A 26,070-nucleotide genomic window follows, 5' to 3' on the forward strand; every position below is an offset into this window, starting at 1 on the left:
TGTGGCCCTCGGCCTGCCTCAGACCGCGGTTCTGGCTCTAGGGGCTCGTTCCTCGGCTCCCCCAGGATTCGCCTTCACCTTTTAAGGAGAGTTTTGAATAGAGTGAGTGTGAGGGTCTCTGTCCTCGCTGCGGGCCCCTCCGCCCGCAGGCCGTGGGGGTCGCGCATTTTGTTTCTATAATGCCTGGCAGAAGGCAAGCGCGCCAGCGGTTGCCGGGCAGGTAATTCCGAGGTGCCCCGAGAATTTCGGACACGCGGCTGTAGTGGCGAATGTCCGGCCGAGGCCAAAGCGGCGGTGGGGAGGAGGTTCCCTGGGCCCTGGATTGCAGCTGAATGGGAAGGGATAGTGCGTCGTCCCCCACCCACCCCGCTTTGTTGTGTGTGGGGGTTCCTGGGGGGCCACTGGCTGCTGTTCGGACCCGGCCTTAAGCCGAAAGGGGAGCGGAGCAGCCACCTCTCCTGCCTACTTTGGGGACGACCCTGGGAGTGGGGAAGGGTTCGCGAGTCCAGGCCTCAAGGGCGCAACCCCTTCTCACTTTCCCCTGGAGGCACGGCATTTACTCCCCCCGCCCACCCCTTTTAAGGGGAGGCTGAGTTTTGCTCAGGTTCAATCGGTTGAAAATTTCTAGGCGAGTCACGGTTATGCTGCCTTCCTTCTGAAGTTGTTCTCCAAGGAGACGACAAGCTGAAGTGCGGTGAACACCTCTTTCTCCCACTCTTAGGGTCCCGTGGGCGACTTCCCACCCCACCCCCAGGGCCCTGTCGCTCACCCACCCCCGAGGAGCGGGAGCTCCAGCCCTCCCCGACCTGATGGGTCTCCACCAGGGAGGTCCTCTAGGTCGGAGGAAGAATTCCGCTTCCAATCCAGATTCCTTTACCCTAAAAAGACCATTTGTGTGTGCAAGTCGTTTTACAATGTGTCCTCGTAGAAAAACTGAAAGTGGAAAGAAAGGAAGTAATTTCCGAGCAGATGTCTGACCACCCCTTCTCGCACACTCCCAGCTTCGGGTTACAGGGTCCTGGGAGCCCCCACCCACATTCTGCGGCCGCACACCAGTGGACCCGCGGTCTCTCCACACCAGGTTGTGCACGACCCCGAAACGCCCCACGGCACCCCAGAAGCCCCTCTCCCTGCACCTCCAGGCCTGGGCAGGCGGGGAGGGTAGCAGCACAGCACAATGATATAAGGATAAATATTAAGCCGTGACATTGACGTGCCCGGCGCCTCCCCTCCCCCGCGCTCCCGGCACACTCTGGGCTGCTTGGCACGCCCCCTCTCGTTCCACTGCGTCTCGCGCCCCGCGCTCATCCCCGAGGGGCCCCTGCAACCTCTCCGCGCGAAGACGGCTCCAGCTCTGCAGGGAAAGAAAAGTAACTTCGCTTTTCTCGGAGGACCCAGGAAGGATTAAGCGGCCTGGGAGAGGGCAGGAGCTCACAGAGGGTAGCGAAGGGGGCTTCGTGAAGGAGGAGGAGGGGTGTCTACAGGAACCCCGAGGAAGGCGCCTGGGATGTCTGATTACACTTTCTTCTTGTCCTCCCGTCTCCTCTTTTAGGTGGAAGGACTGTGGAGTGAGACGCGCTCGGGCAAAGACTATGTAATCGCCTTGGTGTCTGTACAGAGGACTGAGCTTCGGGGAGGGAAGAGGAGGGATCGGCTTGCTCCTCGGCGACTCGGCAGGCGGAGTTTCGCAGCGGCGGCACCAGGGTTGCGCCCGCCCGCGGGGAGGTCGCTCCATCCAGCCCCGGCGGCCGCGAGAGTCCGAGCGCCGGACCGCGGTAGTCGGCGGGGGTGAGAGAGAGCGAGACCGAGCTCTAGGGCGCGAGGGAGCGGGCCGGGGGGTCCGGGAGGAGGCGAGCGGCGGCCACGAGCGAGCCGAGCGCGCCCCCCGCCCGCCCCAGCGGCGCCGCGCCGGGCGGCGTCCGGGCGGCATGGAGAAGGACGGCCTGAGCCGTGCCGACCAGCAGTACGAATGCGTGGCGGAGATCGGGGAGGGCGCCTATGGGAAGGTGTTCAAGGCCCGGGACCTGAAGAACGGAGGCCGTTTCGTGGCGCTGAAGCGCGTGCGAGTGCAGACCGGCGAGGAGGGCATGCCGCTGTCTACCATCCGCGAGGTGGCGGTGCTGAGGCACCTGGAGACCTTCGAGCACCCCAACGTGGTCAGGTGAGCGGTGGAGCGGCGCCCGCGCCGTCGGGGGCCGCGCGCCGTGGGAGGGCCGGGCCTGGGATCCTGGGGCCCACGAAGATTGCGGGGCAGGGGGGCGGCTAGGGAGGCCCGGCGCGACCCGTTGACCTTACCGAGTGAGAGTAAGTTTTGTCGACAGAGCCACGAGCCAGAGCCGGTGACCTTGCCAGACAGCGAACAGAAAGACAAGTCATAAAATGTGACCTGCGCAGGCCTCCTTGCCGCTGTGCAAGTTCTAAGTGCTTTCTCCCTGCCCACCCTGAAAGGGATCCAGAAAGATGGGCGTCTTTTAGGGACAGAACAAGCCAACCTGAGACGCGCCCCTCCAGCCCCAGCATGGTTTCCATGGCCATTGGGGGAAATTTTGAGAGAATGAGCGAGAGGTCTGAGGATATGGTGATAATTAGTAGAAAGAAAACTTTATTGGCGGGGCCTAGTAGAAATAAGGTTTAAAAGTGCAGAAACTTTTAAGAATAGTTTTGCCAGTCATACCTACAGTTTCTTTTTATTAACGTTGCATAATAATAAGGATTTCTGATGGTCTAAGGACTTCAGTGCTGATGCCCAGTTTGTGTCATTTAAAAAATTTCTTCCCAAAATGTTACCTGTTTGCATTACTTTATGTCTCTGGGCCGGCATAGTCCTTAGACTCCTTCTCCAAAGGGTCAGATGTGAGTGCAGGTTGTGGAATCTTTAGATTCTAAAGGTCCTGCCCTTGCTTTTCCTGGGTGGGTTGTGCTGGTGGGTGAGGAGTCACTAGTACTTATAGCCTCTCTTGTGTGGTAACCAGTATTAAACCAAAGTGTGTGTCGCTTAAGATAATGATGTTTTCTTAGTGATCCTGGAATTTCCCCATTGTGTGTTTGACATTGTGTGGTGTGTCATCCTTTTCTTTTTAAAACAGAGGTGCATAGTTTTAAGCTGAAAAGGAATGCCCAGAAACTTCTACAAATCAGGGTGTGATTTCACCTTTCTCAACTCCTAAGATTGTATGTTCGAAAAAGGAGGTCTTGAGGTCTTCTTCCTGTCTTCTCATCCGTCTAGGGGTTCTGTTCAACAAATATGTGTCTACTACTGTATGTGTGCTGTGGATGAAATTATGTAAATAAGCACAGCTAAATATTTTTGTAAAAAGGTCAAACAGTTTAACATTAGTCATCAAAGTGGAGAGACCCAAGGCTGACCTTTGAAATACCAAGCCCTCTATAGTTTCAGGGAGCCCAAGTGTCTACAGAATCTTCCTGGGAGGTTTCAGCTTGTCTCCTCTTATCCCAGGTTGGATGATTTGTGTTGTGCTTTGTTTCTGACACAGTCAGACTCAGGCTAGAAGGCAGCAAAGAATCATAAATACATAAATAAAGTAGTAAACGGCTGTAAAGACAGGACCCTAATAAACCTCTATTTTAGCCAGTAAAGAAGAGAGGGACAAAAGATAATGAGACTGAGGGAATCAGTGTTTTAGGAAGATGGGATTATAAATAAAAGCAATAGATAACCTTTTGTGTGTATGTTTTCTTTGTTGAAAAACAACAAAAACCCTTTTGGGGAGTCTTTGTGATATTGGAGAGAAGAGTTAAGGGTACATTTTGTCCCCTGTAACTTAGTTATCTTCCTAGTGGAATCACCTAGACACTTCCCAAAGGGTGAATTCCACCACTAGAATTGTAGGTCCAAAGTTCTTGTTTTATTTTGTCTGTTACCTTTGGATAGTGTCCAGTTAAGGATGATTATCATGTATATAAATAAAATCATGTTCTTCCAATTGTAGCAGTGTTACAGAGGCACCCCGGTGTAACATCCTTTAAAAAGCACAATTTATTCTTGTGACAAAGGAAGGTTGTTCTTGTCATTGTGCTGGTAGATTTTGGCTAATCCATCTTATTCTCTTGATTTATTCTCTTGAGGTTGGCATGCCTTTACAGATTTCTAACTAACCCATGTCTTGGATTCTATACTGAGATATTTTAGGAGACTATACTTACAAGTTGAAGACAAAGGCATCATTTTCTAAAACTATTTCACATGTTAAGTGGTGATGATGACATCTACCTCTTAAGAATTGTGAGGAGAAACTGAGATAGTGTATATGAAAACACTTAGTAAATTTAAGAATGCTTCAAATGTCCACGTATCATTTGTGTTCAGGCAGGTTAGTGGGGCCCTTGCCATGGAGAAAGTTCCCAGTAAGGCCTCAGTTCACCTGACCTTTCCTGTAGAACAAGTCATACTCAAACCCAGACATTACAGGCTCTGGAACCAAGAAGCTGCTTGAATATAATGAGACTGTAGTTTGTCAGAAAAGACCATCAGTCAAATGCCATGAAATTCAGTGACACTTCAGAAAATTATTGATGATGTCATCCTCACGAGCTGCAGATCTCCATTCCGTTTTGTTTCCTTCCTGTTTCTTCTCTTCCACTTCTGCCTTGGGGCAATTACTGGCCCCCATGACTTACTTAGCTAGACTAGGAATTCAGATTTTAGAGGATGCTGATATTTGTTCAGGCAGGATCAGGAAGTCAAGGACAGGTGACAACAAATTCTTTCCTTCCAAGGGAGAGTTGTCAAATTTGGGCCCCCAAACCTATGATTTATTGTTGTCCCGCAGGATCCGTTTTACAGTCCTATGGCTGGTTCTTTAAAGGTTTCTTAAAAGGGCAGATGCCTTAATAAGTGCCTTCAAGTCACAAGTAATTGATCATGATCATAGGCACCTCCCACAGATAGTTAAGCCTCTAAGCTTGAAGGAGCATAATAAACATATTCATTTTTCAAAAGTTTAAGATTTAATTTTGATGTATTTGCCAGAAAAACTGTCTTGTTATTGCTGGCACTGGTACTGCCTGCATGCACAGGGATAATAACTTGAAATTCTTGCTTACCTGTGCTTGATATATCCCAGGCCCAGGCTTGATCAGCCAGTCAGTGTCTGGGATGTAGACTTACTTGTATTTTGCAGTTGGTAATCCCAAATCCTGGAGATTTTGCCAGAATCAGACTTCAGTATCAGCTTATATTAGAGCTTCTGCACTCCACAAATGAATCCTATTTTACATTCTGAACTAAATATATATAGTAGATTAAATAATATGTTTTATCAGCAATCTGTTCATTCATCAGATATTTACTGAGGGCCCAGTATTTGCCAGACACTGCTGGAAGCTGGGGATACATCAGTGAACAAGTCAAAAAAGTCTCTACATTTACAGAACTTAACCTTGTAATGGGATGAGCAGTTCTTTTATCTTTTTAAAAATTCAGTTCTCTTTATTTCCATTGGCTTGTTTTGCTATATTTAAGCTAAGCATTTTTTTCAGAGCAACTAATAATTGTGGTAATTTGGTTACCCTGAATTTGCTGATTGAATAGTTAGATAACTAAAACACTAATCAGAATCAAATGCTTTTGGGGGATTAAATTTCACTTTAGGCACATACAAAGAGATCTGTATAAGAAGACATTGACATGTAATTAATAGATACGAACATTTGAACTCCACTTACTCAACAAGGATTTAGGAAGGACCTACTGTTTAAAAACCATGGGGTTAGGTGCTGGGAAAGATACTTGGGTAAATCATACCTGGCTACTCCTCCCAAGTAATTCCCCTGTTTTTGAAGAAATAAGATGATCATCATAACCCCGATACACGATAGTATCATGTCATTACAAAGTCCTGGTAAGTGCTATCAGTGTTGTCTCCAGGGATTAAATTTGTTAGTGTAGCAGTAAAAGTAATTCAAATTCAAGTACTGGTTCAGGAAACTAAAACTCATGGTATTTCAGTGAGTAAACTTGTGTCTAAATATGTTAAATTTTGATTATTAGCATATTTAATCACTTCTTAAAAACGCCAGAAAAATGCGTGCAGCTCAATGATTATTAGGTCATAACCTCAGGTGGGTTAGTTCATGGGAATCCTTCTGAATAAAAGTGTTGTTTTGTAGGTGAATAATATGTTTATTAGGGCTTGTTTCAGTGAAGGCAGGAAAAGCAGGAGTTTAAATTATCTTTTTATATGTCAGTATGTGAAAAATATGTTTGGTCTTTCATTCTCTAACAGTTCCTTGAGAAGGTCCCAATTTATTGAGCTTATTTAGTAAATACACATTTTCACAATGATGTTCTGGTTCCTGCAGAAGAACTTGGTAGTGCTGAATTGTTGCCATTGATTGCACTGCATCCTTTTTACACAACTATTATCACCATGGAATTACTAGAAGTTCTCTATCAAAGAGAAAATGGCTTCTAAAAGGGAAACTTGTATAAATGTGAATATCTTTTGGTGTGTTTTCTTATGTTTAAGACAAGGGTAAATGGATATCTATGAAAATAGACTCCTTGTTAAAAGTAAATTACCCTTAAAAAAATATGCCTCACTATTGATGATTTCCTAGGAATGTTTTTTAAGAACGAAACATCCAGTACTCACACTGTGTCGTTGGAAACTCATGAATATTAGGGTTGAAAGATACTTTGGAAGTCTTTCAACCCTTTTATATTATACATAAAGAACCTAAAGGCCAGAGGTCAGGCAGCTTGTCTGTCATGCCATTTTAAAGTCGTTGACTTTCTCTAAAATCTGAGTAGCAACTTTAAAATAATTCTTTTTGTTTGGTGGAAGAAGTTAACTCAAGTGAGTACATTTCTAGTTCGGAAAATATGAGCTATATGTAGACAAAGGTGATAGTTTGCCAGGAATAAATGACATATCAACTCAGGAAATTCCTGAATTCTGCAGTATGCCTTACTGAAGTAATTCTGTAAAAAGTGTGATGATTATCCATTAAATTCTGCTTTTAAGGAAGTTGGGTAATAACTATGATCATTTAAATAGCTGGAGTTAAATAATAATATGGGTAAATAATGTAGTTAAATAATTAAGTAATAATATTGAATTCATTTTAGACAGAGAATAGTTAAAAACATCTAAATGCTTGGTACTCGTCATATGAATGAGCTATTACATATTGCGGCTCTGGCATCTAATACCCATTTAGTGAAATAAATACCATAATACTTAAAAATCAGGTAGCATAACAACCTCTAGACACCTAAGCAAATATGTTTTACCCATGCTTCTTGAAGAACTAGTAACACGATTTCTATTTCTTATGAAGTTCAGATAAACTTCTCAGTCTTCTTAGGAAGGAAATTAATTGTGAGCTTCCTGCTGTGGTAGAACATGGCAGGGATGAAATCTGGGTGCAGGAGGAGTGTCAGTAGGAGAAGGTAGTATTGGTAATGTTGGGCTGTGTTCAAGGGCCAGGAGGTAGCACTGAAAATGGACACAGGTGGTTGGTAACAAGCCTGCCTACATAAAGGTTACCACTTGAGTGGTGGTCTGTAGATGCTAAGTCTACTGGGACAGGCAGGTGAGCAGTCAGAGGGAGGAGTTTTATAAGAGCCACTGGGCAGTTGTTTTGAATGTCACCAATGTGCTACCATACTTGATTTTGTTTTACCAGCTGCACATGTAACTGCTCTCCACTGAGGTGAAATAAAGGCACCTTAAGGCATGTGGCAGGAATCTGTGTGAGTGTGCAGTAGTAGCCTGGAAGTCCATTTGGGATGGAATCATTATTAAACACTTAGTAGTTTACCTAAATTTGGACAATAACTGACTTTGTCATTTAAGTAGCCATTTTAATTATTGATTCCTATTTACCCTTCCTAAAGGATTTTAGTTCAGCAGAGTTAGAATCACAGTATAAGAATTTTATCATTGAAGAGTGTCTTAGGTTTAACCTAAACCAACCCCCTTTGGCCTGTGTAGGAATTGTTTTGTAAATGCATAAAAGAATTGTCTTATTTTTAGTCAGCTATTTTATTCCTTAGTTATATGCATTGTAGATACAAACTGAGGATAACTAAGGTTCAAATGCAGGTTTATATCCAGTGTTAACAGGACAGGATGACTAATGGTCACTGCATATTAGAAAACATTCCCTTGGGATAGAAAAGTATTTTCTGTTTAATGATTTTATGTTTGCTGACTTGAAGACAAGGATTGTATGTATCTTTTATATTCCTAAATAACAGTCCGTACTGTTAGTTGCCCAATATGTTTCCTGAATGAATGATGTAGAGTAAATTAAATTATAAACCCCTTAGATGAGAACTTTTCATCCTTTTAGAGTTGCATATAGCATTAGTAGTTATCTCCGGCTAAACACTGGGAGATTATTGGTATTAACTGTACAGTATCTGTATACCAAGGCTATATAATAAGAGCATTCAAATACTTATTGATATTTTAAATTTTCCCTGTCACTGTCCATTTTTTCATCTTCAGTACTAGCTTCAACTTTGATAGGATTTCCTCGTGTTCTTCGTGTGCATTTGCTGCATGTATCCTACAGTCAGACTGACTAGTTCATTTCCCCTACAAATATGTGCTCCTTGCCATCACCTCTTCGACTTTGGTTGGGGCTGATCTCAGAATGTGTACACAGTGTTCCTCCCTGTACCACTCTTTCCACCTGTTGAAGCATCCTTCAGAACCAAGCTCTAATGCCACCTTTTTGTGTTTGTGGTGTACTCCTTAATACCTTCATTTCTGCTTCCTTTGAGCCCTGACAACTTTGGCCCTCCCTTATGGCACTTAGTATATGTCTGCTCTTTAATATTATTGTGTCTGTTATTTAAGATATAATATTAATCTTCCCCTCATCCACCATTTTCCACACCCCAGCTGTGAGCTCCTTGAGGCAGGGAATGTTTTGGGTCATGTCTGTTTACATTCTACATCCAGTGGAAATAAAATGAATAAATGAACAAGTGAATGAAATAATGGAAAGGATGTCCAGTTACTAAGTAAGGGGCCACGTGGATTATTTCCATCACATGAATGTTAATACTAAGGAGTGTCAAATAAAGAGGGAAAATGGATCTGTATATTGGGTTATGCTTACTTGGTTTCCTGGGAATAATAAATACTGAAAAGAGAAAGTTTCATTTTTGTTTTATTCCAATCTTTATAGTTTATATTAAAGTGAGTTTTAAAATTTAAGTAATTCCCATAGTTAACTGTACAGTCTTGGACTTAATTTACATACTGTAGAGAAGACATTAACATTAGGAAATGTGCACACATTCAGTAAAAGTTGAAAACGGTTTGCACATTTTTTAATGTAAGAATGTAGGGTATTCTGGATATACTTTAATCAATTGCTTGAATTCTTTTACTTTTTTCCCCCACTAATTTGGCTTTCTGTACTGGAAAAACCCTTGTTTTCTTGTTCCTTGCTGTATCCCAAGCACTTAGCGTGGTGGCCAGCATCTTGTAGCCCAGAATAAATATCTGTGAATGAATGAATGAGTATGTGTCATCTAGGAATTCAGAATTGATTTTTTTTTAGTCAGAATTGGGTAAAAATGTCTGAAAGCATATGTAAGATCTATAGCTTTCTACAAGTATTTATTGATTATCTGCCATATTAAGCATTTTGTTAAACATGATTGACAGTGATTACAGAAAGTACCTACATCTTGAAATGTTTACCCCCAAAATGGTATTAACTCTGAAATTTGTTTCAAAATGGGGTAGAGCTGAAACAAGCTGAACATTGTTGAAGCTGTGGAAGTTCTTTATACTATTCTCTCCTCATTTGTATATATTTGAAATTTCCCATTGTAATAAGTTTAAAATATGTTCCCAGTCATGGACTAAGAGAATAATTGATTCTATTCTGACTCCTCTGTCTATTAGCTGAGTAACCTGGAGTTTCCCACAATAAAATAGAAATTATTACAACTCTTTTGACCTGAGAGTTACTATAATCAAATGGAATTATGTCTATGAAGGTCAACTATTACACAAATATAAGATATTAACAGAACAAATTCTGCCCTTGAGTAGTTTATAATTTTGTGGAGGAAACTGACATGTACACAGATATCTGTGTTGCTGATTGGTAGTGCTTTCATCACCCCCCCTCCACAATGTGAAAGTGTGAATGGAACTCGGTATTTCTGAAAAGTATTGGATTTATAGTAATTATAGTAAAGTACAATCTTTAATCTATGTATTGGTAATTTGTGTCTCCTTTACCCAATACTGTATCCTATTCACTAATGGATTTATTGTGGGCAGGTCTGAGGACATAGCACTCCTGAGAACACATTGTCAAAATTGTTGGGAGTTTGATGATTTCTTTTTTATTTCACTATTCAAATTAACTCAAAGAAGAGTTGAATTCTTTGTTTGTTCTTTCTCCCTCTCTTTTTTAATTTCAAAATCTCAAACAGAATTATTCCTTTTGAGGTTACACATTGGAATTTCTGCTTGTTTGTTTTCTGAGGCTCTTATGGCATGACTGCCTTATGACATTTCAAATTTCGTTTCATATATTCTGTGTTTAAGTCATTAAGATCTGTCCACAGAAAGGAAGCAGTTCTCTTTCAGGGGCAGTAATCTCTAGTGAAATATATTTTTTATTTTGTTTCCTTTGATGGCTAAGTAATCTCAAAAAGTTCTGTGTTAGGTACTCCTAATGATTAGTATAAAACATTTACTTTTCCTAAAATGTTTTCTTTTTAGAAGGTATAAAAGTGTAAAGTTGGGAACGTTAACACTTAACCCTGTTCAGCAACAGAACAAGAAAAACAACAGAACAAGAAAAACAAAAGACATCTTTGCATTTCAAATTTTAGGTTATTGTCTCTGACCAATGCATTTTATTTGTTTGTTTTTTTGTTTTTTTGCGGTATGTGGGCCTCTCACTGTTGTGGCCTCTCCTGTTGCGGAGCACAGGCTCCGGACGCGCAGGCTCAGCGGACATGGCTCACGGGCCCAGCCGCTCCGCGGCATGTGGGATCTTCCCAGACCGGGGCACGAACCCGTTTCCCCTGCATCGGCAGGCGGACTCTCAACCACTGCGCCACCAGGGAAGCCCTGACCAATACATTTTAAAACTTTCTGGTGGAAATCAAGAAACTATCTGAGTAGTTTCAAGCTGAGAGTTTTAGATGATGTCATCTATGTTCCAACTGTGTAGAATCACCTAAAGAAGTTATTAAATAGCCTTGGGTAAAAATGGGATATTTTCTTGTTGAGCCATAAGAAACCAAGAGATAGATTTAGAGATTGGGCTAGAATGGACTGTTGTTGCTGATCATGAATGAAGTGTATTTAAATTATAGAAGTCCCCTTAAAGAACTAGGACAGCATGCCTTCTTTGAAATGACACACTTCTTACGTATTAAGACACAAAAAAGAGTTGTGACATCCTTTTAGTCATTACAAATTATTTGAAGCCCATGAAGTTTAATCAGTGGTAATTTAGCTAACCAAGAGTTCATTAGACTAGAACTTAGGGTTGGTGCTGCCAGTTGGGTCCTCAACTAAACCAGTTAGTTTTGCAAAGAGAAAAAGATTGACTCAGAGGGATGGGATTGGTTTCCAGGAGAACTATACAAAAGCATGGTTGATTCGGTGGTACCAATTCCTGATCCTAGAAAAACAGGATTTTTGAGATGAGTCAAGAGTCGCATCTTTGTTTATGAAGAATGGTATAGTTTTTTTTTCCCCACTTTAGTTGCTGAAATAAAATTGAGAGGTGAAACCATCATTAGGCCAGTAGAGAATGGTCAAGAGATGTATCTTATGAACTGAAAGGACCACATGCTCATTAAAAGGAGGGAAGAATGTGGCAGAAGATGAGCTAAGTTGAGGTAGGGGTGAGAGATAGTGTATGGTGAAGATGTAAAACAATGACAGAACCTGGCATCGCTTACGTAAATCTGAATTTTCTTAGACTTCAGAATTTGAAACCTAGGGATCTGAAAGTAGATGAAAATTCTGGCATGTTTGGAAAGACCACAGCCAGTGCTTGTTGAATAAGTAAACTCAGACTATCATTCTTTTAATTCCATAATGATAAAATGTCAGTTGTATGATTGCTTTTTCTTGGGAGCCTTATTTTAGTCATCTTTACATTGTCCATTGTGCCTAGCACTCAAATATGTTGAAGTAATGCATGAATTAATATAGAATTAAGTTACCCATTAGAACATAAGCTTCATGAGGGCAGGAAGTTTTGTTCCTTTTGTTCAGTGCTTTTATCCTCAATATCTAGAACAGTGCCTGGCACATAAATATCTGTTGAGTGACTTACTGAATAATTAAACTGTGAGCAAAGATTACTCTTTTACACAAGTTTTGTGAGAGTAGAAGTGTATTTTTTTTTTTTTTTTTTTTTTTTTTTTTTGTGGTATGTGGGCCTCTCACTGTTGTGGCCTTTCCCGTTGCGGAGCACAGGCTCCGGATGCGCAGGCTCAGCGGCCATAGCTCACGGGCCCAGCCGCTCCGCGGCACGTGGGATCCTCCCAGACCGGGGTACGAACCCGCGTCCCCTGCATCGGCAGGCGGACTCTCAACCTCTGCGCCACCAGGGAAGCCCTAGAAGTGTATATTAACACCAAAATTTAGCACATATGTTATTTTTCTTTTCAGTCATTAGTATTGCATTTAAAACTCTAGGATTATGTAGTCTCTAATAATTATAGTAATAAATTATGACTTAGCGATTAGGAGTTATTTAATAATTTAATGATTAGCAAGTAGACTGGACACTAAGATATATCCTCTCTGAACTAATTCTTCCACTGATGTTTTCATTCAATTGTGAACATAATTTTATATAAACAATATTAACTGGCATTTTATATGGTCGTACCATTTGCGGCAGAATTGACTTAGATGTTTTGGTGGGAATTTTAAGACATAGTTTCAGATTCTCTGGGTTGTGAAATTTTATAAAAAGGATTGACATACATTCTCTTAAATAGTTTGACATAAGTTGTAAAGTCGTATAAGCGGCTGTAGCTGTCCTTACAAGTGGCTGTCCCATCATGAACCTTGTCCCAATACTCCTATTTGGTGCTGCCATTCCAAGCACCTTTCTTTTCTGCTTAGATCAGTTGATTATCATCATCTGAGGAGTCTGACATTACTTAGTTATGACTACTACTACTAATAATAATAATGGAAAGAAAAGGAGAAAAAAGCGAAAGAGAAAGGAAAATAGGGAAGAATGGAATGGAATAGAATAGGAAAAGATAGAATAGGGTGAAAATCTGTGGTGGTCCCAGTCAATTGTCAGGTATGTTGCAAGGAGTTGTTACTCAAGTACAATACCAAGGGAGTCGTTTGTCGTTTTTTATTTAAAGTAATTACATTTTCTGTTAAAGAAATTGTTCTGATAAATATTGCTGTGTAGTAAATTACCCCAGAATTTAGGGGCTTAAAACAGCCATTTTCTTACGTTCAGGGATTCAGTGGCTGGGGAGCAGATTAAAGTGAGAATGGTTAATCTTTGGGATGTCTGAGGCTTCAGCTGGAGTTGACACAGCAGCTGGGGGTTTGATTCATCTTAAGATGATGTCTTCATTCTCAAGTCTGGTGTTCATGCAAGCTGGTTGATGTAGGCTAGGACCTGAGCTGGGGCTGTGGATCAAAGCACCTACACCTTGCCTCTCCGTGTGTCCTGGGCTTCCTCTCAGCATCAAGGCTGCAGAGTAATTGGACTTACTTGGCGACTCATGGCTCCAAAAGCCACTCAGTGTCCTCAGGAACAGGCAGTGTTACTTTTGCCATGTTCTGCTGGTTAAAAGTGAGTTCAAAGCCCCACAGATTCAAGGGGATGGGACATATACCATCTCTTATTAGAAAATGTTAAAGAATTTGTGCCCTCCCTTTTTTGGGTAATCATGGCATTCGTGCTTGGTGATTAGTGTAGAAGAATATATGATAAAAAACAAGGCTCCTGTCCCACCTATCCCTATTCCCAGTACTCAGATACAACTTCTTTTAACTCTATTTTTGGTGCTTCTGATAGTTCTTTTGCCTGTAAATCTAGATAATATGCTATGCTCTATTTCTTGATATCTAAACTTCAGATAATAACTGTTGACTTCCTACTCTGAAAGATGAAGATTTAGCTCATCAATACTACTCCCTGTTTATCTCCCTAATCTTTTGTTATATAGGGATATTTTTATTTTTTATAATGATTTAAAGTAATATCCTTAAATGTCATTTTTTTGTTCTTTCTCTTTTGATAGTATCTCTTGATCCGGCATTTAGTAAGAGAAGAATTTTTTATTTCCCTAACCTTTCCTCTACCTTTGTAACTCCCTTTAACATCACAACTTCTATCAGCTACTTTGCTAGAGTTGTTAAACATTTGCATTCTGTTTTGCAACCACAAGTGTAGGTTCAATGTTATAACCCTGTGAGGCTGAAGGAGTCCTTCTTTCTTAAATAAAGACATCTGGATTCTCTTTTCTTATTCTGCATCACTTTAAAAAAATTACACCCTATTTTAGTGTACTGCTTTTTCAAACTATGACTTTTCTGTGTTGCTTTGTTTTTCCTGGAGTTTATAGTTGCCTTTCTGTTTTTCTTGTACTGTTTGCCTTTATCACAGCCTAAACTTTTTCTTTTCAAACACTTCGATGGTACCATCTGTTTCTGTTGAATTGCCCCATTTCCTGAAGTTTCTCTGAAGCTTTGGTTTACTTTGGGTTGGTTATTTACAGGCTTGATGAACAGTTGTCTTCCTGGGACTTTTTTTCACTACTCCTCTGACTTAGAGCCACTCATTCCTGCATCTTGTCTCTTCCTCTAGTGATTCACACCCTTCTTTTGCTAGTGTACATTTGTGAGTAACTTCCTAAGAAATTGTTTACGGGAGGTAGACTTTCTGAATCCTCACCTATTTGGAAACATCTTTGTTGAACCTCTCATTAGATTATTACTTGACTGTTTTTAGAAATCTAGGATGAAAAATTTTGCCACAGAACATTGCTCTCTCTGTATTCAGTGTTACCAATGAGAAATCATCTACCAATATGATTTTCTAATTAGTTTTTAGTGAATTTTTTTTGTCTGGAAGCTGCTAGGCTGTGTTCTTCAGAAATATGTGACTAGGTGTGGTGCTTTTTTTTTTTTTTTTTTTTTTTGCGGTACGTGGGCCTCTCACTGTTGTGGCCTCTCCCGTTGCGGAGCACAGGCTCCGGACGCGCAGGCTCAGTGGCCATGGCTCACGGGCCTAGCCGCTCCGCGGCATGTGGGATCTTCCCGGACCGGGGCACGAGCCCGTGTCCCCTGCATCGGCAGGCGGACCCTCAACCACTGCGCCACCAGAGAAGCCTGGTGTGGTGCTTTTTTAAGTTCAACTTGCTGGGCATTCCTTGGGATCTTTCTATGTGCGTATTTATTTTATTTTTAAAAATTACTTCTTTCTCTATTTGTCCTGTTCTTTCTTTCTGAGTTTCTCCTGTTAGTCAGATGCTATCTTTCAGTTGGGACCTCTAAGTCTCTTAAAGGTCAGTCTTACAGATTGACCTCTATGTCTCTTACCTTCTTTTCCTCTATTTTCTAATTGTTCTATTTTTTTTGGTTTTGCTTTGCTCTATTCTAAAGAAATCTTCTATATTATTTTCTAAACATCCATTGACTTTACTTTTTTTGTGGTTATATTTTTAACCTCACACCATCTTTTTTATTGTTGTTCTCTGCTTGTTTGTTTTTTTAAAAGCATCCATTTTATGGGTGTAATATGTTCTTGAATTGCTCTACATTTTGAAAAAAATTCTCCATATTACCTCTGTTTTAGTCAGCATTTTGTTTCTAACTTTTTTGTTTTTCCTGTTGCTGGATTCCTTAAATGCCTGGTAATGTTTGGATATTCTTTTGCTTTTTTAAAAAATCAAGTTTATTGAGATATAATTTACATACAGTAAAAGACACCCATTTTTAAAAAATAATTAATCAATTTATTTATTTTTGGTTGCGTTGGGTATTCGTTGCTGCATGCGGGCTTTCTCTAGTTGTGGTGAGCAGGGGCTACTCTTTGTTGCGGTGCACCAGCTTCTCATCGTGGTGGCTTTTCTTTGTTGAGGAGCACAGGCTCTAGGCGCGTGGGCTTCAGTAGTTGCAGCACGTGGCTCAGTAGTTGTGGCTCATGGGCTCTAGAGCACAGGCTCAGTCGTTGTGGCGCCCAGGCTTAGTTGCTCCATGGCATGTGGGGTCTTCCTGGACCAGGGCTCGAACCTATGTTCCCTGCATTGGCAGGTGGATTCTTAACCACTGCACCACCAAGGAAGTCCCAAAAGACATCCATCTTTTTTTTTTTTTATCAGTACGTGGGCCTCTCACTGTTGTGGCCTCTCCCATTGCGGAGCACAGGCTCCAGACGCACAGGCTCAGCGGCCATGGCTCACGGGCCTAGCCACCCTGCGGCATGTGGGATCTTCCCAGACTGGGGCACGAACCTGTGTCCCCTGCATCGGCAGGCGGACTCTCAACCACTGCGCCACCAGGGAAGCCCAACATCCATCTTAAGAGTGTGTTTTTTTATGAGGTCTGACAAATTTATGCTCTCATATAAACCACCATCACAATCAAGATCTAAAACATTTCCATTACCCCAAAAGTTCCCTTAGGCCCCTTTGCAGTCAGTCTCCTTCCTCTACCTGGACCCCTGGCAACCACTAATCTTCTTTTTGTCATTATAGATTTTGTCCTTTCTAGAGTTTCATATACATGGTATTAAACAGTATTGCGTTCTTTTGTATCTGACTTTCACAGATTGAGATTCATTCATGTTGACTCTGTCAGTAGTACGTTCTTTCTCATTATATGGATTTGCCATAATTTGTTTATCCATTCACCTGTTGATGGTTATTTGTGTTGCTTCCAGTTTGAGGCTATTATGAGTAATGCTGCTATGAACATTCATGTACAGATCTTTGTGTTGATATGACACACGCTTTCATTTCATTTGGGGAAATATCTAGAAGTGGTTTACTGGCTTGTATGGCAAATATGTGTTTAATTTTCAAAGAAACTGCCAAACTTTTCCAAACTGGTTGTACCATTTTACATTTCCACCAGCAATATCTGAAAGTTCCACTTGATTTTCATGCTACTCAACACTTGGTATTGTCAGTCCTTTTAATTTTAACCATTCTATATTAGGTGTGAACTGATACCACATTGTGGTTTTAATTTGCATTTACCTAATGACTAGTGTTGTTGAACATCTTTTCATTTGCTTATTGGCCATTCTCTTACCTTCTTTTGGGAAGTATCTATTCACATATTTTGACCATTAAAAAAACTGGATTATCCTATTGAAATGTAAGAGTTATTAGTGTATTCTGGAATAGTCTTTTGTCAGGTGTATGTATTGCAGATATTTTCTCCAGGTCTTTGGCTTGCCTTTTCATTTTCTTAATGGTGTCTCTCAAAGGGGAGATTTTAATTTTTCCAAAGTTTATCATTTTTTTCTTTGATGGTTTATGCTTTCTTTGTTTCCTATCTTTGATTACCCCAAAGGCACATAGATTTTTTTCATGTTTTTTTCTAGAATTCTATAGTTTTGGTTTTTATGTCAAGGCTATGATACATTCAAGTTAAATCTGTGTGTGGCTTGAGGTAAGAGTCAAGGTTCATCTTTTTCCTATATGGATATCCATCTGTTCTAGCACCATTTATTAAAAAGACTGTGCCTTCTCCATTTTGAATTACCTTTGCACCTTTGTCACAAATCAATTGACCATATAAATTTCGGTCTTTTCCTGGATTCTCTGTTCTGTTCCATTGATTTATATATCTGTATTTTTGCCAATGCCATGATGTTTTGATTACTATAGTCTTACAGTAGGTCTTGAAATCAGGTAGCATAAGTTTTCCAACTGTTTTCTTCTTCTTTTTGAAAATTGTTTTTGTAATTTTGCCTGCTGAAATTTTGCTAAGAATTTTTACATCTATGTTCATGAAGGATATTGTTCTATAATTTTCTTTTTTCATAATGTCTCAGGTTTTGGTTTGGAGGTAATGCTGGCCTCATAAAATGAGTTAATAAGTGTTTCCAGCTTCTCTGAAAGACTTTCTGAAAGATTTCATGTAGCATTAGTATTATTTTCTTTTAACACAATTAATAGAATTTACCAGTGAAGTCATTTTCCTTATGGGAAAGTTATTAACTTCAGATTTTACTTCCTTAAGGGACATGGGCCCATGTAGGTTGAATCACTTTTATAACTTGTGTTTTCCAGGGATTTCATATGTTTCACCTAGGTTTTTAGGTTTATTGGCATAAATTCTTTATCTTTATTTTCTTATCTTTTTAATGTGTAGAGTCTGTAGTGGTGTCCCCCTTTCATTTCTTTTTTTTTTTTTAATTTTTATTTTTGGCTGCATTGGGTCTTCGTTGCTGTGCGCGGGTTTTCTCTAGTTGCAGCGAGCGGGGGCTACTCTTTGTTGCGGAGCATGGGCTCTAGGCATGCAGGTTTTCTCTAGTTGAGGTGAGCGGGGGCTACTCTTCATTGCGGTGCGTGGGCTTCTCATTGGGTGGCTTCTCTTGTTGCAGAGCACGGACCCTAGGTGCACGGGCTTCAGTAGCTGTGGCATGCAGGCTCAGTAGCTGTGGCTCACGGGCTCTAGAGCACGGGCTCAGTAGTTGTGGCACATGGGCTTAGTTGCTCCGCGGCTTGTGGGATCTTCCTGGACCCGGGATTGAACCTGTGTCCCCTGCATTGGCAGGTGGATTCTTAACCACTGCGCCACCAGGGAAGTCCCTCCCCTACCTTTCATTTCTGATACTAATAATTTGTATGTTCTCCCTTTTTTTTCTTGATAATACAGGTAGATTTTTGTCAGTTTTATTGATGATAAACCAATTTTTGGTTTCATTAATTTTCTTTATCATTTGTCTAGTGTCTATTCCACTGATATTTACTTTTAGTTTTATTTCCTTTTCCTACTTACTTTGGGTTTAATTTGTTCTTATTTTTAGCTTCTTAAAATAGTAGCTTAGTTCATTGTTTTTACAATTTTCTTCTCTTCATTTTTCTTTTAATATTTATTTACTTATTTATTTTGGCTGCGCTGGGTCTTAGTCATGGCACGCAGGATCTTCATTGTGTCATGTGGGATCTTTTAGTTGCAGCATGTGGGCTTATAGTTGCAGCATGCAAGCTTCTTAGTTGTGGTATGTGGACTTCTTAGTTGCAGCAAGTGGACTCTTAGTTGGGGCATGCATGAAGGATCTAGTTCCCCGACCAGGGATCGAACCTGGGCCCCCTGCATTGGGAGTGCAGAGTCTTACCCACCAGACCACCAGGGAAGTTCGTCTTCTCTTCTAATATAAGCATTTATGTTGTTTTATTTGCTTCCCACAAATGTTGACATATTGTGGTTCCATTTTCATGTGATTTAAAATATTTTAGCCCTATCTTGGTGATTTCTTCTTTGACCTGTGAGTTATTTAGATTTGTGTTTTTAAATTTCCAAAAATATACAGGATTTTTCAAATACCTTTCTGTCTAATTAAATTCTTTTGTGATCGGAGAACAACTCTATATGATTTTACCTTTTTAAAATTTAAGACTTGTTTTGGTCCATATAGTCTATCTTGGCATTTGTTCAGTTTGATTCTTTTGAAAATATCTCCCATTTTCCTCTCATTATGTTCATGTTTTCCTGTAAGTCTTTGAGCATATTTATAATAGTTACTCTAACGTCTTTGTCTGCTCTTCCATAATCTGTGTTATTTCTGGGTCTATTTCTGTTGATTGATTTTTCTCCTGGTTATGGGCTACATTTTCCTATATGCATGCATATCTAATACTTTTTTATTGGATGCCAAGCATTGTGAATATTACAATGTTGACTGCTTGATTTTGTTCCATTCTTTTAAAGAATGTTGAACTTTGTTCTGATGGGCAGTAAACTTACTTGCAGTTCAGTTTGATCTTTTCAAGGCTTATTTTTAGTTTTTGTAAAATGAGGAGGGTAAATACTTTACGTTAGGCTTTGCTTCATGGGTAGTTAAGGCCCACTACTAAGGTGGCATTACCCTTTTGTGGTCTGTCCTCTTTGGTTAGTGGGAACTAGAAAGATTTCTTGTCTTGTGTGAGGTCTAGGAATCATTCAATTTACACCATCCTGGTAATTGTTCTTCCTCAGAAGCAGTGTTTCGCCTGGCTTCATGCAGGTCCACATGTGCAGGTTGATATTCAGGCAAGAATGCAATAGATCCCAGGTAGATTTCTGAAGCTCTTTTTCTGGGTAGCTTTTTCTTCAGTACTCTGTCTCACAAATTTTAGTCACCTTGGCTTCCTTGTCTTCTCAACTCTGATCTCTGCCTACTCAGTTCAGACTATGGACCTCACAGGCTGTTCCTCCTCCCTGTGCCCGTGGTTTGGAAATTGCCTCCAAGCATAAAGCCAGGGCAGTCTAGGGCTCACCTCATTTGTTTCCGTTGTCTCAGGGGTGCAACCTGTAGTCCAGTATCTGAAAACAGTTGTTTCATATGTTTGTCCAATTCCTAGTTGTTAATGGCAGGTGAATAAGTCTTAACCCTTTTGCTTTCTTGCTGCCTTGTGTATCCATTAGTTTTTATAAAAACTGGGTAGGTGGTATAGCTATTTTTGCCACATTCCCTAATTTGGAGGACAGTATAATCATCTGGAAAGGAACTATAAATGTAGAAAGAACATCATCTCTTTCTTCCGTTACCTGTTGCACCTGGCTGTCTAAATTCATTATCATTCTAGATTTTCATGCTGTTAATATTCCATCCCTAAAGCCAACAGCTGGTATAAACCCATACACGTGCAATAACTAATTTGACATCATACTGGGAATGTTAACCAGTTGATTTTTCTTAAGAGAAAAAAACTGAAAAAATAAACTCACTATGAATTAGTTCTTTGCAGGAATTTCCCATGTCTTGATGATTTAAAAGAATAAATTTTGCACGTAAATGAATTATTACAAGCTTAATTGAAGCTTGTTGGATACTCAAGATTACTCACTGTAGTGTGTTTTTGATGGAGACAGGAAGTGAAAAAGCAAGGTCTATGAAATTTTTGTGTGTGTGAAGTCGTTTAATGTTTCTCATTGAAGCTTTGGTCAGTAGGGTAAATGACTCAAGGTATCTGTTGCTGCTTAGCTGTTTTTAAGGGGGAATTTCCCCCATGTTCCTCCCCTCCCCAAAATAACTAATTATATGCTGAAAGTTTCAATACATTGTTCACAGTTTGTGAAGTCAGCATATTTCTGGAAGCTCACTGTGAATGTAATTCTTAGCTGTACTAATGCTTTTGTTTCTCCATCCCTGCAGCCAGCACTGTACTGTAAGGACACAATTCTATCGCTATTTTTTTTCCCCTCACATTTGATGTGGTAGTTTGCATACAGCTGCAGAGTAGACAGTTACCTTTGAAAGGAACATTTGGCTGCTCTAATTTGATTAAAGAAAACCACCTCAATCATTTCTAGACTGAGAACGTTTTCATTTTAACTTGGCAGTAGGAGTTGGGAATGTACTCACTGCGCTTAGATATGTGGGAGAGCAGTCAGGGAACAAAACCAACCGCTCAAATGAAGAAAGCTTTGGTGCAATTTTTTTTTTTTTTTTTTTTTTTAAGGCAAGCAGTGTTATATAGGATTGATTCTCTTTTGGTCCCAAATTTTCTACAACCATGGTTTTCACCTCTGTCTCCTTTTCACAGTTATTTACTTAGGAATTCCAATAAACTGATTCTGACAGGGGTAAATTACTACCCTAACACGATTTGAAGGACTTTTGAAGCCCTTGAAAATTATCCCATTTTTATATAGAAATAAAACCCCAAATCATAAATGACTGTGAATTGAATATGCTTTCTCTGCCACTGTCGGGAATGGCCAAAAAAGTTTTTAGACCATGGGTATGCAGACCAAGGTTGAGAATTTAGTTGTAGCTTGCATAGAAGAAAATTTCTCCCTTTCAGAAGCCTGCAGCCTCAGTGCTAGGCAGTTATCTCACATGTGCGTCCTTCGATTCTGAGATGGAAGATCTGATCACCCGGTTAGTGTGACAGTTGAAAATATATTCTGCTGATTGTGGGTTGGCATCAACTTCATAGATATTATTGAGAATGATTGAGCAGGGGCTTAGTCTCTATCGGGTAAACCATGAACAAATTCATGAAGCACAGTTCAGTAATTTAATGTATGGTATTCTTGGGAAAGGTACTGTGTGGGCATCTTAAATGTGAAAGTTTGAGTGTGAAATATTAAATGGGCATTTGGAGACACAATGACATTATTATTTATTGAACAGTCCATGCCCACAGTGCCCATGTCTTGAAGCTGCTATCTGATATGATGTCTGCCTGGGACTTGCTATCTGAAAGAAAACTAGGCAGACCTGATAGATTCCTGCTGGACTTAATCACTGTCCAAGAGAATGAGAGATGCACAAAATATTAGAATTCGAAGAGCACTTTATGGAGTTCAGCCACCTATTCCATGAACAAAATCACTCTCCTTCAAAAAAAAACAAAATATTCCAAGTGGTTGTAGTGGTTGTATTAAGGACTGTTCAATAAATGTTTGCTGTTTGATAGAGCTGTGTTGTCATCATGCATTCTTCTCCATCTTCTGCCATATTCAGGTGCTGGAGTCATTTCTACATTTAATCTCAAGACTTATGCACTTGAAGTCACCCTAGTCTTATTCTTCTTTTTGAGAGTCAAGGGCCAAGAAGCAGTCTTCCTGTTCTGTTTTTACACACAGTAGAGAGAGTGTAAATCTTTTTAGTTCCATCTGCATCACCAAAGTGTATGAGGATGATAAAGGGACTGAAAAGATGACTGCCCAAAGGCCACTGCTAAATCGGGGCTTGGGGGCTCAAGGTTTTTGGTGGATACAACTTTGTAAATGTAGGTGAACCCCTGGCTAGCTCACAATGCTTATTTGTTCCTTAATATAACTGAATAATATACTACAATGCAATAAAATATTGCAAAAAGTAATGCTTGCTGTTTTTGTTTTGCTCAGATCCTAAATAGCATCTTAAAAACAAAATGCTGATGATTGAGGAAAAGTTGGTTTAATTTGAATAAGGTATTTGGAGACTTATGGAAATTCTGGAGGAAAATGCTGAATACTGATTCTTTGTGTCACTTCAGACTTTCTCTTTCCTCAATAAAGTATTATTGTAATATTTCTCATACATAATTGCCTTTTTTAAAGTATACTTTTGTATAGCCCAGTACTCCTGAACATTGCCCATGTACTATTATTAGTGTTCCCAGGTTTATCTTGTGTGGATTCTAACCTGGGTGACAGCCATTGAAATGCAATGAAGTTATTGAACATTTCTGATAAAATGTATAGAAGCTAGCCTGAGACCAAGGCCTTGTTTTGTTTCGATTTGTTTTTAAATAGGTAAGGAATGTGTCATTGCTTTTTGCATGGCAGTTGTCTACTTCTTTTTTTAAAATTAATTAATTAATTTATTTATTCATTTGGCTGTGTTGGGTCTTCGTTGCTATGCGTGGGCTTTCTCTAGCTGCGGTGAGCAGGGGCTACTCTTTGTTGCGGGGCATGGGCTTCTCATTGTGGTGGCTTCTCTTGCTGTGGAGCACGGGCCCTAGGTGCACAGACTTCGGTAGTTGTGGCATGCAGGCTCAGTAGTTGTGGCTCACAGGCTCAGTAGTTGTGGCTCGTGGGCCCTAGAGTGCAGGCTCAGTAGTTGTGGCTCACGGGCTTAGTTGCTCCACGGCATGTGGGATCTTCCCGGACCAGGGCTTGAACCTGTGTCCCCTGCATGGGCAGGCGGATTCTTAACCACTGCACCACCAGGGAAGTCCCTGTCTACTTCTTAAATTTTATTAATATTCTCACAGTAACAGTAGCAGAGGCTGGGGGAGGATTGTTATTCCTTTTTTCCAGATAAAGAAACAGGCACAGAACATCTAAATGATCTGTTCAAGGTCACCTTGGCTCCTGGTGTTATTTCCCCTTAGGGTTTTCTGTCTAGTACTACAGGTGTTTTAGTCATGCAAAGATCATTTGGACATAGGACTATTTGTCTAAGGCCTGTTTGGGAAATGAAATGCATGTACACTGCATGCTGACAGAGGCTGTGCTGATTATTTGAGGAGGAAACTCTCTTCTGATAACCAGAAACTAGAGGTATAATTGCTTAATTATGACAGGTATTGAATGCTGTATATATAACATATATATATGTTTTTAAATTAAATTTTATGTTTTCAACCATTTGTTTTAATAGCCATATGTAGAGACAAATGTACATGGAATTGGTACAGTTAAATAGTGTTATTTGTTAGGGTTCATGCTGCTTCTCAACTTGATGGCAGTCAGCTTTCCATTCCCTAGGCCAGTGAGAAAAGGAAGGAAGAGCGGTAGGTCAAAGGCAGTATGCTCACCTCTGAATCTGGCACCAGAAGTGCTGACGACAGTGTCACTTAGGCTCGTGATGACTCAGCACTTCCTGGTTTCTCTTTGCAGCCTTGCTGCGGCTAATAATACCAAATGACCTTGGTCCAAACTGAGGGTTTCAGGGAACCTTTGGTTTCCTCATCATCAAAACTTTGAAATCAAAAATCATGCCTTCCTTTCTGTTTTTACCAAATTCATGATATTACACGTGAGCCATTAGACTCTGCACTGCATTATATGCTCTTTGTTCTTAGGATTGGAAGTAGCTTTGGCCCTGAACTGTAAATAAATAATATCCTTACTTCTCAGTTTAAGGTAGTCCTGTTATAATCATTTGGTCTTTGTATTATTTATGTGCAGTCCAATAACTGGGGCAGGAATGGAAGGACATGAAGTTCAAACTACAGATGCAGTGTATTTGTTAGTTCGATTTTAGGGAAGGTTTATGACCCAAAGAGGCCGAGTGAGGGAGAGAAATGATGGATCTGTTCATTGGGACCTCATCACTTTCTGAATAGTCCAGAAAAGGCCCACTATATGAGTGAAACCAAATAGTTTTTATTAACTAATTAGTTTTATACGTAGAATGAACCAAAATTATTATACCTTAAAATTATTAATATTGAGACATCTGAAGATGAAATATTTCAGAAAACCTTGAAAATTTTAGAAGACTTTTTCTACCTGTTTTCCTGTTAACATTAGTTAACAGGACCTGGTTGAGAGTTTATCCATGTTAACAACCAATTTGTTTAAAATTTTATGAAAAAGATATTAAACTACTTTTATAATTTGTAATATAGCTTATAAACATAAAGTTCTTTAAAATTTTTTATTATTAAAGTAGTAGTTTTCAGTGAAGTAATACCTTTATCACAGCAAGAATAATGCTGAATTTAAAACACAGATATTTATTGTTAAATGTTTCTTTATGTGTTTTCATCTTTACAGAGGCCTCTAAATAGCAAGAATTTCTGGCCCTATAACTGCTTCCAAATAAGCAAAAGTGAAAATTCCTACAGAAAACATAGCCCACCTTTTTGCACATGTAATCCAAATGAAAAATTAGCTTTGAAGTGGCGTCTTGTTACATAATCATACCGAAAATATGCAGTAATATGTATTCCTTTGAATGTCTTTCATTTAGAAACATATTTTTGTTTATTCGACTATTCTACCAGCTGAAAATATGTTATGTTCTGGTTGTTCATCTAACCACCCAACCTCAAAATACTTGAGAAATTACATGAAGAGCTTCATTTCAAAGCATGAGATTTTCAGAAAGTTTCAGACCACCGGAAAATTGAAAGTGGAATTTCACTCCGTTGATGATTAAAATAAAAAGTAAATAATGGAAGAAGAGAAACAGAATTGACAAACCCAGTTTTTGCCAGTCAGAACATCTATCCAATCAATAGTAAATTACTTTAAACAACATTTGCTTTCTAGAAGGTGCTTAATGTGAATCTTTTTTTTTTTTTTTGGCGGTACGCGGACCTCTCACTGTTGAGGCCGCTCCCGTTGCGGAGCACAGGCTCCGTGGCCATGTGGAATCTTCCCGGACCGGGGCACGAACTCGTGTCCCCTGCATCGGCAGGTGGACTCTCAACCACTGCGCCACCAGGGAAGCCCAATG

The 26,070-nt window shown here is 40.2% G+C and overlaps 1 protein-coding gene across 1 annotated transcript in view; it reads left to right on the forward strand.

The window, feature by feature from the left end:
* Window positions 1-1,928: 1,928 nt before the first annotated feature.
* The window catches only part of CDK6 (cyclin dependent kinase 6), a gene marked incomplete at its 5' end in the record, with an annotated part of 220,368 nt that continues 196,226 nt past the window's right edge, over window positions 1,929-26,070 (forward strand). Inside the window, one exon of the mRNA XM_079711768.1 lies at window positions 1,929-2,161. Coding sequence (XP_079567894.1) covers window positions 1,929-2,161 — 233 coding nt within the window. The remainder of the gene's footprint in view (window positions 2,162-26,070) is intronic.

Source organism: Hyperoodon ampullatus, assembly GCF_949752795.1.
Source record: "Hyperoodon ampullatus genome assembly, chromosome: 9".
NCBI classification, from domain to species: Eukaryota; Metazoa; Chordata; class Mammalia; order Artiodactyla; family Ziphiidae; genus Hyperoodon; species Hyperoodon ampullatus.